Source organism: Hippoglossus hippoglossus, chromosome 24 (genome assembly GCF_009819705.1).
Source record: "Hippoglossus hippoglossus isolate fHipHip1 chromosome 24, fHipHip1.pri, whole genome shotgun sequence".
Lineage (NCBI taxonomy): Eukaryota > Metazoa > Chordata > Actinopteri > Pleuronectiformes > Pleuronectidae > Hippoglossus > Hippoglossus hippoglossus.
Genome location: NC_047174.1, coordinates 2,061,017 through 2,076,071, shown reverse-complemented (window position 1 = coordinate 2,076,071; position 15,055 = coordinate 2,061,017). Strand labels below are relative to the sequence as shown.

Here is a 15,055-nt window from a genome sequence, read left to right as displayed (position 1 = left end):
AAATAAATTACTCTAAAAACACAGTTTGCGTCAGTTTTAACGTATTAGCTAAGTTTTAGTCAGAAAACATCTTTCAAAAACTATATAATTGAACAGTGAAGTCATTTAACTTCACAAAACAAAACTGGATATTAAACCAAGGAAACTCTTCACCTGTGAAACTATTTACGTTTGTCCCAATGTACTTGAACGCAGCATTGACACTCACAAAACACGTATTATATAGAATCTATGTATTTATACATATAATACAGAGATTTATTAGTTTAATGAACAATATGTAAATTAAATGCTACATTTATTTACATCTAACCAATTAGAACCATATAATAAATGTGTGATTAGAATGTTACATTAAGACTAAAGGGATTTACATAGAACTTCATTTAAATCTATTCTTACTAAACTGACAATTAACGGTTTATTAATCTATCAACGTGACTTAGATTTAATATATTTATTATATTATTAACGTGGATGTATTTTTGCAATAAATCTTGCTTTATAATTTTTACACATGCAGCAAAATGGCATTTACACTTTGAAGATATATAGTTTAAATGAGCCTCCACATGACACTGTGTGTTTATCTTACCACAGAGCGACTGTTATAACCGATGTTATATTTTAAATGTTTATTTAATTCTGTGCAAATACATGTCATCAATCTTTTCTTTTTTGAAATCAGTATAATTATTTCATACACATTTGCACTGAATTAGCTTTAATCTGAGGATCTTTTCATGTGGATTAAATAAATCCAGCTGATGGAAATGAATCTCTAGGCTGTGAAACCTAAACCTGAGAGTTATAGTGAATTTAAACATGTGATATTTATTGTGAGGTTGTGCAACCGGATGTGTTTCACTATTATTTGATGCTTATCGACACATTATTCGAATCCTCGTTGTGCAGAACTATTTTAAATCTGATTGATTTTCGTTCAGCCTGATGTTTGCCCTGAACCAGCTGATCACTCGGACTCTATATATCCACTGACTGGGTTTTTTTTATTTTGCCGCAGCTCCGTGTTCGAGGCTCCAACTCCAACCAAACTCCAGCCTCCCTCCCCGGGGTCTCCTCCTCCTGCCTCCCAGGAGCCGCAATGAAGGGAGTCATTGGTCTGTGGTGAAGAGTCTGTGCTCACATGCACGGATGAGGTGTGCACCCACTTTCCCCATCGTCCAGTGAAGAAGACCAGGAGGAGAAAGCCCTGGACCTGTCGAGTCTCTCAACTCCTGCAGCAGACAGAGCAGAGAATCCTTCTCATTTCCCAGACCGGACACAGGGAGAAGACAGGAGGAATAAATGGATAATAACGCTGCAAATTCGGAGAAATCTCACCTGATGCACGAGAAGAATGCGAAGATGTATTCGTTGAAACTGCAAAGGTGAGAGAAACGTCCGGTTCCACGTGACTGCAGCTGCATGGGAATAAAAACGCATGTGAGGAATTCAGAGCCATAATTTACACGAGCATGTTCAAGATTAAATTGAACATTTATGTGATTAAAAAAACGATTATAAATATAGAATATATATGTAACAATAAGGAGATAAACTTCTAATTGTGTGGAGTTGAAGAAAGTGACCGATAAGAGGGTGTGGACAGATTCCAGGTGGATTTTGTGAGGGGACGCTAAAGAAGCGCAAAAGTGAATATTGCGCAGATCTGCAGGAGGAATCCCTGCATGTGTGTGTGTGTGTGTGTGTGTGTGTGTGTGTGTGTGTGTGTGTGTGTGTGTGTTGCACAGGTTGTGTAGTGGCAGCAGTTGTTACTGTGGTGCATGTTAAGCGGGCTGCGCCGGCTGTTTTATGTGAATGAACAAATTCATTTCCATGCTTGGCTTGTTTCTGGACAGCCTGTGACAAATGGCCCCGGGGCCAGTTCACTGAGCAATGCTAAAAACTCATCATCTGTCATTAGAGGCAGCAGCAGCAGCTCCGTGCACGTTCAGGCTGCGTGGGACGAAATGAAACTGAGGAATTAAGAGTAAATATGCTGCCTGTAGGTGTTTATACCTGTAACACAGGACAGCACCCATAAAACAATTTTATTTTGAATAAATAATAACAGTAATAACAAAATTATTAATATTAATAAGAATCATGACAATAAAAGATCGTGGCCTATGATAAGATGCACTTAAAAAAACAACAAAACAACCCAACGACGAATAAAATACATTATTGCATCACACATTATGAATGAGTTGCTGCCGTGCAATCGATATTATTATTATAAAGAATGAGGTGTTGATAATAGCAAGAAAACAATATGATGGCAAAGTTATAAGACGCAAATCCGGAAAGATTTTTAACAATAAATAGTAAATCTTGAATTTTGTGCTGCAGTGTAAAAACGTGAAGACAAAATAAATGCCCATTCGTTTAGAGTAAAAAATATATATCATATATATCAAGCGCAGTTCAGTTACTTAAATAATAAATAAACATCTATTATGATCAATAATCTGCAGAAGTTGGTCAGGATGATTTATTTATCATTCTTGATTCTGTGAAACAGTTTTTTTTAGGCCTCGTGGTTCGTCTGTTCTGATCAGGACACGTTTTAACCACCGACACGTTTTAACCACCGACACGTTTTAACCACCGACACGTTTTAACCACCGACTCCTCTGATCAACTCTGTCACGTCCACATCAGCGGTTTGTCACTTTCTAATGCGACGTGTTGAAGAAGTGACGTGTACATGTATTTATGATGTATTGTCCACGTCACAGAGGAAAACCTGATTATTATTGATAACATGTAAAATATGAGGCTGCAGATTTCAGACCTGTGAGGAAACAGGAATAAGATTTATCATTATTATCATTATCATGATGATGGGTTCAGAGTCAGGGGGGGGGGGGGGGGGGGCGTGTATTAAGTGCTGCTGTTTATTTCCACGTGCGTGCGTGTGAACGTGCGAGAGAGGTGTGCATATGGCACAACATTTGAGATTTCATGCACCATTTGCAGCGCGCGCGCGCGTGTGTGTGTGTGTGTGTACTGGCTTTTGTAGCCTCCTCAGGACCTCTCCAGTCTTATAGTCTTATCAGTCCCCTCGTCAGGACCAGGGGACCTCATGGGGACCATGGTCCGAATGAGGTCTTTTCTGAGCTCCTGGTGAAGGTTAGGTTAAGTTTATGGTTAGACATGAGTTGGTCATGGTTAAGTTTAGAGATTTTGGTTAGAGATTTGATGTGTGTGTGTGTGTGTGTGTGTGTGTGTGTGTGTGTGTGTGTGTGTGTGTGTGTGTGTGTGTGTGTGTGTGTGTATTTACAGTGTTTTTTCCCCAGCTGGCTCCATTCAGACCAGTGTAAGAGTAAAGTTACTCCAGTATGTTTTGTTTCTACCTGGCCCAACCTTTGCAACCTAACGTTAAATAACCTTTTAAATAACATTTTGAGGACTAATGTGTGTTTATTTTTTACCTTGGGAAAAACATTAACTTTGCCAGATCCCATGAAATCATGAATATATAAAAATAAATGTTTTTCCTTTTATTTATTTATAAACCAGGATGCAACCAGGACAGTCAAACCATGACCACGAACCTGAACAAGCAACCAGAACTTAACCCTTTAATCAAAGATGAAACCATAATCGTTGAGATCAAAATATAAATTCTAATGAGAAAAACGATGCCCCCCCCCCCCCCCGCTCCTTTTGTTTGTAAACAAGATGACACAAGCACTAAAGAGACAAAGATCCAGATCCGCCCCCTGATGTGTGGATCCACATTTAAACCAATTTGATTTTATACATTATAGATTTCATATTTAGAGGACTGGTTTCTATGAGTGTGTGAAGTTTGGACGGTCGGGCCTTGGCGGAGGAACGAGCTCTACTGAGTGACATCCTAGTTTTTGATTCATACCAAAGAGGTGCTTCAAAATGCAGAGGACCAATGAATTCCCTTTGATACTGACTGGTTCATTACTGCGTCTTTGTGATGTTTCCCAGCTGTATTTAACAAAGCCCGTTTCCAGGATTGGCTCGATGGCAGCTGGGATGGTTCTGGCAGTGGGTGAAGTCAGAGGGTTGATGGGAGTTTGGCAGACGACGCTGTCACGGCTGCAGCAGCTTCCACAAATGTCCTCTTGGTGACTCCCAACTTACAGTCAAATACTCACAAGTGTCACTTAATGTTCTTCATCTGCTCCAAATGTTTACTGAACAGTTTCACACTTTGGAATCAAACGATCACTGGGACGTTCTCCCGAGTTTCGTTTTCACCTTTCAGTCGAGTATCTGGAGAAACTCTGCACCATGACACGTTAGTTTCATGAGGGTCGTTTCCTTCACACACTGATTCATGGAAGTTTCTGCTTCTGGCCCAAAAAAACAACAACAAAATGTGAAAAACTAAAAAAACACATGTGGTTTATACTTTTTAACAGATTAAACAAACAAGTAATATCTTGATACGTGTGGATGGATCCAAGATGTCTGCCCACATGTAGTAAAACGTTCCTTCAGTCTGTATATCAGCTATAAAAACATTTTGGAAGTGCTAAATAACAATAATCCCGATAAGATCATCAGGATCATCCCCCAGAGACAAAACATTTTCATCTCTGCTGCAGCGTTGCCCTCTCACTGCAGGCGTCGTTATGTCAGCTACAAATAATAGTTTATGGCGCCCAGATCGCAGCTGTAATTAAAGGCTCGTGGTTATTTTTTTTCAGGGGACAGCTCTTTCTCTTCATATCATATCATTTCACAGATCGGTGAATATTCCCTCAGGTCTGCTCTGCTGATGCTGAGAGTCAGAGAAGCAGCTCTGACCTGCCCTGTGGGATATTGACAAACAGATGAACTCGATTTCAAATTGAAATTCAGTATTGATGATGTTTTACGAGACGCAGAATATGATCATTGCCGTCACTTTGCTAAGCGAGCACCTAATGCTACATCCAACCACGTCTTTTATGTCGGTGCAGGAGGATGATCACTGCAGAAAGGTGGAAGATGTTCAAACTCATTCCCGATCTCGTTCTTTAAGTCAGTTCACAGAGAACGTAGATCAACTGGTAAATCGACAGCTTCTGGCTCAGCTTTCTCTTCACCACAGCGGTCCGCTACAACGCCCGCATTACTGCTGATGCTGCACCAGCCCGCCTGTGGATTTCACGCTCTATTTTACCCTCACTCGTGAAAAACAGCCCGAGATACTGAACCTCCTTCACCCGAGACAGTGACCTCGCTGCCACACTGAAGGGAGCAATCCAGCATTTTCTGGCAAAGAACCAGGGCCTCGGACTCGGAGGCGTTGACTCTCATGCGAGCAGCTTCACACTCGGCTGCGAGTGAACGCTGGAGGTCACAAGCTGGTGAAGCCAAGAGAAGCGAGAGCCACAGCCCACGAGGCACTTGGGCGCCCGTCTGCAGCTTCTATAGCACCTTCTCTAGTTTGATGGCCTCCCTCACCACTGGTGTCCACTGGCAGATTCTTGATCTTAGGCTGAGGGCGTTCTGGTATTACTGGTACTTTTGGGAATATCCACTACAAGCTGAGAAGTCCCAGATCAACCACTCAGGTACAGATCAGGCTGTTCCTCCCAGTCAAGCCACTGCAGGGTTCTCCTCCATGTCTTTCTTGCTCTCCCTCCGCCTTTCACACTCAAAATCTGTCCCATCATTAAAAAGTCTCAACAGCCAAAAGTCCCTAACCCTAACCCCCACAAATTTGTACAAGGAGAAGTGGAAGATTTCTCTGCAAGCACACAAATGATAAACAGTCAGATACTTATACTTTTTGAGATATTGCAGCAATTTGTCAGAACAGGGGACACGATGTTTTTAATCCATTTCTGCTCAAACCAGGAAAAACTCCCTTTAAAATACTGAGATCCCCAAAGAATATATTTTCAATAACTTGAAAACGGGTTTTTGTCCATATTGTTTGCACAAAGGACGATGATTTATGAGATCAAGATGCAGATGTTGTGATAAAAATATAATCTACCCAGACTCTAGTTGGTGAGGAGACTTTTTACCAAGTTATAAAAATATATATCTACTGGTTTGACTGTGAAACATTTGTAATCTTAACATGAGAAACTCTTCATCGTTTTATCTGCGTAACCAAACATACTGAAGCTTCAGAGCACTCGTGTGTGTGTGTCCACAGTATGTGACATGTGTGTGTGTGTGTGTGTGTGTGTGTGTGTGTTGAGCTTATATGTGTATTTGGGGAGTATTTGCTCTTGTGTCCCACTGATTGAACAGAATCAGTTTCACACTCCACTGGTCCTGTTTGGTGTGGACATCCCTGCAGATGTGTGTGTTTCAGCATAAACACGAACCCAGTCAGGACCAGTAGACATGGTGCAGGTTGAGGTTAGATGTGAATGGTGGTCAGGTAGCGATAAGGTTTTGGTTTTGCTGCACACAAGTGATGGAAGGCAATGCAGTGTCCTTACAAGGATAGCAGTGTGTGTGTGTGTGTGTGTGTGTGTGTGTGTGGTTATCTCAAGTGAGCCCAAATTAGTTTTTTTCCACCTCATTTAGCCACATCATCAAAGCTCCTCCCCCACAAGGCAAGAAAAACAGCAACCTGCTTGTGTTTGTGTGTGTGTGTCTGTGTACGTGTGTGTAATGGAAATGGGAAGTCAGCATTTTGCTCAGTTCACATGATTGAAATCCAGTTGTATGTACACGTGTGTTGTGTTACAGGTGAATATCCACATGTGTAGTTTAACCTTCAGTCAGTGTTTCCAGGTAGAAACATTAAAAACATCCCTCGTCCTCAGTCACAGTTTGATACAGAAGACGCTTTTATTAGACGCCACAAAAACAGAGATGATCATCAGGCACAAAACTCTTGTTGCAGCTGCATTTAAATTTAGTTTTTGACATGAAATGTCATTATTAAATGTGTTAAACTACATGTCTGTGTGTTTTTTTCACCTTTAAATCACATCATCTACATCTCTGCTTTCTGAAATGAGTCATTTGGGTTGAAAACCTAAATTTAAATGTACAAAACAAACACAACACAACACACTCACCTCTCCTCGGTGTCAGCAGTCATCGATTCCAGCTGGTTCCTCCCTCGATGGCCCGTCTCACCGCTCTTAAGTGAACATTGATCCTGATCCACTTTGTCAGATTTCCACTTTGTAGCGCTTCCAAACAATAATGTGCTTCGCTGCAACATCTTTTCACAAAATCAATTCTCACAACAACAGTTATATTGCAGATCTGTGGCTGTTTCAGGGCGAACACACACCTGTATGTTGTAGTGGTAGCTCATAGTCTGTTGACATGTTGGACAGAAGACGCCATAATGTCCCCAAACTCACCATTGCACCAACGGTCCAACAGAAAACAACAACACCTGCAATTATGAAACTGTCTCTGTCTCACGCACCTTTGAATCTCTGCAGCTCCTTCCCAGACTCCAAAGAGCAATTTCCCGACTTCCCGTTTAAGAATGGCGGCATGGCCGGCGCCATCGAGCTGAAGCGGCCCGTCGGCGCTCACTGCCACGGCATCAAATCCTTGGTGTGTGAGGACAGTGCGGACAAGATGCTGGCCAAGAAGAAACTCTACATCGCCTCGGCTGTCTGCCTCGTCTTCATGATCGGAGAAGTCATAGGTAAACGTTCAGATGCAAAGCTCAGTTATTAAAGAGAACAGAAGGTCAGAGATTTGTAATAAATAGATGGAAAACCTCAGTTGTGTTTTTTAGAATAGAAAAGGGTCAAAGCAACGAACCATGAAGTGAATCAGAGCATTTTCTATAATCAAATGTATCTTCATTTAATGTTCATACTGTCTTTCACATTTTGTAAAGTAATGTGAGCTTATAAATAAGATTAAAATGTGGTTAAAAGTCAAATAACATCCAACATAATAAAAATCATGAGATGCAAACTTTTAATTTCCTCTGATCATACGTGAAAATGTTATTTAAAACAGTTAAATACCCAATGATACATATTTAACAATGATTTATAACACAAAACACTATAAAATCCAGACATTTGAATCACTGAAACTAGATGTTTCACCTTCTTGCTCGATAACAACTCATTATTTATCAGAATTTTAGATTTTTCTTGTTATCTAATAATCAGTTTATTCTTTCATCACTAGAACCTCGTTGCCACACAACCTTTCTCCCTTTGACACAGCAGACAAATGAACACAAACGTCTCTCTGCTTGTGTTTCCTGCAGGAGGCTACCTGGCCCACAGCCTGGCCATCATGACGGACGCCGCCCACCTCCTGACGGACTTCGGCAGCATGATGGTGAGCCTGTTCTCGCTGTGGATCTCCTCCAGACCGCCCACCAAGACCATGAACTTCGGTTGGCACAGATCAGGTCAGAAGCAGGGATCGTGTGATTTCTTGGTTTGATGACATGTGACATTATATATATACGAATATATTAAGGTTTGATGATGACATTTTAGAATAATGGCCAATTTGTTTTATGTATATCTATTACAATGACAAAAACAGTCAGATTGTGTCCGAGGAAGTTGTGTCTGGTGTCTGATGCTGTAATCCCATCGACCTGGAGATCTGACTCCTGACTCTATCTTCTATCTTCTCTGACTCGACTGTATTATATGTGTTTGCTTATTTAACTTTACATCAGCTGTGTTTGATGAAGTGAAGACGCTCCCTGCCTCTCTTCCCTCCGCAGAGATCCTCGGGGCGTTCATCTCAGTCGTGTCCATCTGGATCGTGACGGGGGCTCTGGTCTATTTAGCCATCGAGAGGATCGTACGCAACGACTACGAGATTAACGGCCATGTAATGTTAATCACCTCCGGGTGTGCTGTCATCGTAAATATTGTGTGAGTGCTTCAGAACCTAATGAGCATTGATGGCTTTAATAGAGAACATTAGAACCTGTGCTGGTGTTGTTTTAAAAGCTCGTTGCTATAAATCATGTACTTGATGTTCATATCGGACTGATTCTAAATCGTTTGCTTAATGAATCCACCAATCGTACCTGTGTCTTTCTGCAGGATGGCCTACATCCTCCACCACTCCACCACCTTCCACGCTCACGGCAGCGGCTACCACCAAATCGACGAGGACGGTCAGAGTCCCGTCTCCCACGGCCACGGCCACAGCCACACGCTCCTCGGGGGCCACAGCAACACAAGCGTCCGCGCCGCCTTCATCCACGTGGTCGGAGACCTGCTGCAGAGCGTCGGCGTCATGGTGGCAGCGACCATCATCTACTTTCGGGTCAGATATAGATCACATTCCTGTTAGGGTGAGACCGAAATGTCAGTTTGGTCCTTTAACAGAAAAACACCAGATATGATCGAGTCATTTTTGCCAAAACTGTGACTGAAACGTGTAGAAAGCTTGAATTTATCCAGAAGTCGTGTTTATTATGGACGACAGGGTTTCATATTTCTGTCTGCAAGATGCTCCCTTCTTTCTCTGCCCCGAGCGTGTTGTGACCTAATGACGGGGGGGGAAACACCATCTGATGTCTGCGATCTCCTTCTCCCTCTTTCAGCCAGAGTACAAAGTGGCAGATCCCATCTGCACCTTCCTGTTCTCTGTCTTCGTCCTGTTCACCACGGTCACCATCCTCAGAGACGTCTTCAGGATACTCATGGAAGGTACCGGACCAAGGGATCCACTGTTCATAAACGATTTGGTTGTCAGAGGAGAAAAGTAAAATTATTCTGGAATGGTAGTTCCTAAACCCATTTAACACAAACATTATGTACACAACTTACTAAGAAAAAACTAAACAACAGTCTCATCACTGAAGAAATTTGAATTTAAATGTTCTGAATCGTTTTCGCTCTCATGTAACTGTCTGCAAGTATATGAAGGCGTCTCCAACCTTGTCACACTATCCATTTAAAGAAGCCACATGGGATGAAGTGGTAATTCTGACCATTGCACACAGTTCTTTCCTCCGTCTGCAGCTGTCGAGTTTCGACCTGATCTAACAAGGTCAAAGTCACTCGATGCTTTTCCCCTGAGTTCATGCAGAACGCTAACGATTCCTTGGATGATCGTAACTCACCACAGATGTCTGTAGATGGAGAGACTCACCTTCAGAAACACGACACAGGCTGAACAGAGTTAAAAGATTCTGCTAAACACGTACAGACGTCCATCGGCCGGCTCAACCTTTAAGTGTTTGCAGAACAAAGAAGAAGAACACAGGTGGTCTCATCCTGGCGATGTCCTGAAGACTTTGGGGACATTCTAAAAATCTGTTTGCACATGACTGATTTTACTAAGAACTCAGAAGTGTCCCCTGAGGCGTCTTTTCAAACTCTTAGTTACGACGGAATGAACCCTACGATGTTAATGAGCAGCTCGATGGCCGCAGCGTTCATTTGACATCATTTTAATACATATACGTGAAATAAAACACTGAAATAATGTCAACGTGCTGTAGGGTAGAAATGTAAAGTCCACCATCGTGAGCTCGATTCACAGAAACTCTCTCTGTTTTCCAGGGTCTCCTAAAGGGATAGAGTTCAACTCGGTGAAGGAGGTGCTGCTGTCTGTGAAGGCGGTGAAGTCCATGCACTGTCTGCACCTCTGGGTTCTGACTCTGGGCCAGGCCCTGGTCTCCGTTCACCTGGCAGTAGGTAACGTAACGAAGCAAAGTTCACTCTCCACATAGACTGAGACAGTGAATTCAAATATGAGGATATCGATAAACCAGCACAAAGGACTCACTGTGTTCTCTTCCTGTTTCCTGTTCCCACGTCAGAGGAGGGAACTGACCCCCAGTCTGTTCTTCACGAGGCCACCGAACTGCTCCAGACCAAGTTTGGCTTCCGCAGCATCACCATCCAGGTGGAGCTCTACTCTGAGGACATGACCCACTGCTCCCACTGCCAGGACCCCAGTGACTGACGCTGATACTGGACCCCAACTGGACTGGACCCAAAAGGACATGGAACGGCTCAGGCACATCCTCATTCTCTCTGGGCTGCCTCAGTCAGAGCTGTACTCAAGAAAACAGCTTCCTGGTAAAATAATGTATAGAAAGAGCTTTTGGTAGATTGTTGTGTTTGCCATCAAGTCACGAGAAATCAGACAGCGAAATCATCCATGTGTTGGTCGTCCAGTGCAGATGCTGGTGCTCCATGTTAGGAGGGAATACACCATCAAGTCCTCATTGAATAAGGGGGGGGGGGGGGGGAAGGGGGGGAAGGGGGGGAAGGGGTGCTCCAGTCCTCTGGGTTTCAAGGGGTTTTCAAACACATGCCCGGACCCCATAACCCTCCGACCCCCGGGGAAACAAGGTGCTCTTTTAAAGAGATCTACCGAGACAAAATCAAGGTGGAGACAAATAGACGATGGAATGTGTTCAATACATAGGAACATGACCAACATGACCAGCAGGGGGCGATCATGAGCACCCTTTCAAAGCCTGGAATTAAGAATGGGATTAAAATCCTGAAGCTTTAAGATGTAACATGAAAAGTCAATTTAAAGGATCCAGCGAGGTTTATTTTAATGCAACAATTTCAGGAGACAACTCATTTCTGTCCAAGTGGGTGATCTTTAAAAAAACACTGCCTGATTTTTAGTATTTCATGTAAATTAAAGAAACTGCCAGACAAAGAGGCTACGGCTCCTGCTGATTTTCTAACTTCCCTGGAAACACAAAATCCTGAATTTATTAGTACGAAGCAAGAGGGTGAAGTCTGGAGCACCTGATGCAAAGATCTGCCCGGGACACATGGATGACTTCGATGTCTGTTGTTTCAGCGCCAACTTTACCAAATGATCTTCTACCAGATTCTCACTCAACAGTCGACTCATCTTTGATCCACTCGCCTGCTTTTCCCACCGGAGGTCCGACAGGGAGCTCCGCACTGCTGCTTGGTCCTAACGGACATTTTGAAAGAGTTTCACCTGCTGAAAACCTCTTTGAACGTCTCATCATTGCAAACTTCTCTGTAATTTGTACCACACGGACAGACGTGTTTGAATAATACCTCAAATATAAATGTGCACTTACTGTTGGTAGTTGCCTTAGAGAGATCACAGAAAGAGCGAGGGTCACATCGTGCGGTTACATCGTCCCAACATCGATATTAACAGAAGACGTGAACGCACGATAAATGAAAACCATGATGTCAAAGCAGCTTTTCCACCAATCATCACAGCAGTTATCACAAAAAGAAAATGTTTCTAGTCTGAGGGACTTTTAAACTCTTTGATTTGCGAGAGGCATCGTTAAGTCCTAGTTTGAGTTAAAGAGGAAAAGTACATTTGGGTGAAATGATTCCACACTGGCCTCGACCTGGAATGTTCTTATTCTCCCTTTAAACATTTTACTGTGTTATACTTCATAACATGCTGGCTCAAGTGTTTCTTATAATTCAATTCTTATAGTTCACCAAACTCACTGCTGTACTTTACTTTGAACCAAAGATAAACCTTCATCTCTGTGCTGGACGGTGGGTCAGTAATATATCAGTTTCACATTAGGAAGCATCAGTGGAATCAGTGGAAATACGAGGATTGGTTGATGTGTAGTAGATTCGTAGTTTCTTACGATGCCGACAGCCTCAAATCTAATGTTAAGGGCTATTTTCAGTGGTGGTTCTTTTGATAGTTTTGTTGTGTTGCAGGCTTTTGTTTCAGTTTCCAGAGTCAAGTCGATAAACTCACCTTGAAAGCCGGTTAACAGTGAGCAGAGTATCGAGTCCGAGGGCAACAGGGATTCAGTCCTGCAGTCGGACGATTAGTTTGAGATTCAATCCATCTCAAGCATCTGTCACTCGTCCTGCAGCTTCAGAGGAAACAATCCATCTACGACGTCTCCCTGTTCCCCGTCAGCCCGTCGATCCGTCCGTCCACCTGGGTTTTCCCAAGTCAATCAACTTCAGTTCCCAGTTACTTTGCAGTTTACTGATCCGGGAAGTCGGATAAATATCTGACACAAAATGGTGCTTGTGTTTGTCAAACAATTCAGAAGAATAACCGGCACATTATTCTAACCCTTTAGCAGAGGAGGATGGAATCGATGAAATACACTGTGTTCAGGGAGGATTTGACCTGAGGGACATTGTTTAATTTAGAAGGGAAACGAGATAATGAAAGTAGTATTTGAATGGTAGTATTTTCAAATGGCATATGGTGGTGCGACCGCTGTCATCATCAATATAATAAGGACTCATCCTCTGGTTGGCCATAAAGACCAGCAGCATTTTTCTGGAGCTTCATCCCGTTCCCTGGTGTTGGTTGGTCAGCGTTTGGGACTCGAGTAATAATCATTTCTATCATTTGCACCAATAAGAACAGCCCATGAGCCGGTCCACGTGCTTGTAGTGTTGATGATAAGTGGGTTTGTTTTTTCAAAGAACAGGACATTGTACATTGTAAACACCTCGTCCACTTCCATCCAGATCCAAATAGCGTGCATGGTTGTTTGCTGTTACCTAATATCATGTACAGTCAAAAGTTTCTTGTTCAACTGCCAATCAAAACGTGTTGATAGACCATGCGGACGATTAATCGAAGAGAAAAATTCTCTTCTTTAAAAATTCTGTATTTTCACCATTTCTAAGGATAAACTGTATATTTACATAATTCTTTCCCTTTAAAGTCAGAGGAAAGCAGAATATATATGTGGACCCAGCAGCGATGAGTCAAAACTAACTGAATGTAATGAAGACCAATGCATTTCACTGTAGTTTTGATATCGCACAAACTGGCTGAAGCGTTAAACTGCAGCTAGACTCTGATAAAAGTTCATTTAATTCCAGGAAACCACCGTTCCCGTTTGTTCACTATGGAAGTCCACCGTTTGAGAATGCTCTCTGTATTGTGCCCGTGACAAATGTACGTTTGTGACTGTTGTAAATATGTCAAATATTGTGTATTTTCTGTGTATGATTTTGTGTATACTTGTGTAAATACATTCACCGTCCGTGTACAATCGGCCTTTGAAAAGTCCTTTGTCTCCGTGTGCTGGTGATGATGCGTAAACCCACTCGTCACGTCTGTGATGTTTGATATTTCATTTTTGTGTGTGTGGCAAGAGATTTTTGTAAAGTGAAATAAAAGACTGCAGATGATGGAGAGAGAGGCTGGATTATTACGAGGCATGAAATTAGAATCTTAATCATTTATTGAAATATTTTCATTAAAAAAACATAACACAGAAAAACTGAATAAGAGCAGGTCCTGTACAGTCTGATACTTTTATGAATTACATGTTGCAATAATATTGTCAGTAATTATTATCATGGCTGACAACATTATCATTGTGTTTATTAAAACTAATTCAGAAACTGTCAATTAAAGTTGTAAGTTATTAGAAAAAATAGACCAATACCCTTAAATGAACCTGTCACGTCTGTAAATATTTACATATTTAAATGTTTTTGTAGATGCTGAAAAATAAATTAGAATAATTTCACTGAGCTGCAAACTGAATTAAAATGTTTGAAATATCAGAATAACAACAGGAATAAATTCAACAGGTAAAGAAACAAACAAATTCGTGGGGGGGAAAAAGACCTTAAAACTTCTCAACATTACATCCAGCGGAGTCACAATAAAAAATATTCAAGTATTTCCACTCAGCTAAAGCCTGAGTTGTTGAGAAAAATAATCAATTACAAAAATACAACGGCGTGAATGATCCTAACGACCCGGGACTTTCCCCCGGTGGTTACTGATGATCTGAAACTCGAGGGGGGGGGGGGGGAGAACAGAACCAGAAAGTTTATCGTGAATATCTTTTGCTGTCAAAAGAGTCTTAAGGCGAAGAGTCTGGAAACAAAACCAGCCCAAGTGGTTCTGATCCAAGTTCAATACGACACTGACGTTCTAATAAGGCAAGAAATCTGAAAACTCAAGATCACGTGGATCACAACGGAATGTGTCGCTGGTTATGAACGAACACTTTGTCAAAATAATGTAACGTAAACACGCACGTCGGTGATGTCACGGCCGACGTCCTGTAACCACTGCCGGTCGGAGGGAGATTCACCTCCGAGGTTATTTATTCATCCGTTTGTTCATCTGTTTGATTATGTAAAAAAATAAATAAAACTACAGAACGGATTTTCATCAA

At 42.0% G+C, this 15,055-nt stretch overlaps 1 protein-coding gene and 1 long non-coding RNA gene across 2 annotated transcripts; both read left to right on the top strand.

The window, feature by feature from the left end:
• The first annotated feature begins 1,030 nt into the window (after nt 1-1,030).
• Nucleotides 1,031-11,114, top strand: slc30a2 (solute carrier family 30 member 2). Its single transcript, XM_034579846.1, has 8 exons — nt 1,031-1,391; nt 7,401-7,612; nt 8,195-8,341; nt 8,669-8,822; nt 8,997-9,222; nt 9,503-9,608; nt 10,467-10,601; nt 10,727-11,114. The coding sequence occupies exons 1-8, from the start codon at nt 1,309-1,311 to the stop codon at nt 10,870-10,872; spliced, it is 1,209 nt and encodes a 402-aa protein (XP_034435737.1). The 5' UTR covers nt 1,031-1,308; the 3' UTR covers nt 10,873-11,114.
• A 1,361-nt stretch (nt 11,115-12,475) lies between these two features.
• On the top strand, nt 12,476-14,052 carry LOC117758293. Its single transcript, XR_004613262.1, has 2 exons — nt 12,476-13,301; nt 13,340-14,052. It is a non-coding gene; the product is annotated as an uncharacterized LOC117758293 (long non-coding RNA).
• The last annotated feature ends 1,003 nt before the right edge of the window (nt 14,053-15,055 follow it).

Bases quoted from the DNA above. Each gene is read 5' to 3' on its own strand.
- slc30a2 (XM_034579846.1), top strand. From the start codon at position 1,309: ATGGATAATAACGCTGCAAATTCGGAGAAATCTCACCTGATGCACGAG. The intron at 8,823-8,996 runs GTGAGTGCTTCA...GTCTTTCTGCAG, and splicing joins GCTGTCATCGTAAATATTGT to GATGGCCTACATCCTCCACC. The intron at 9,223-9,502 runs GTCAGATATAGA...TCCCTCTTTCAG, and splicing joins CGACCATCATCTACTTTCGG to CCAGAGTACAAAGTGGCAGA.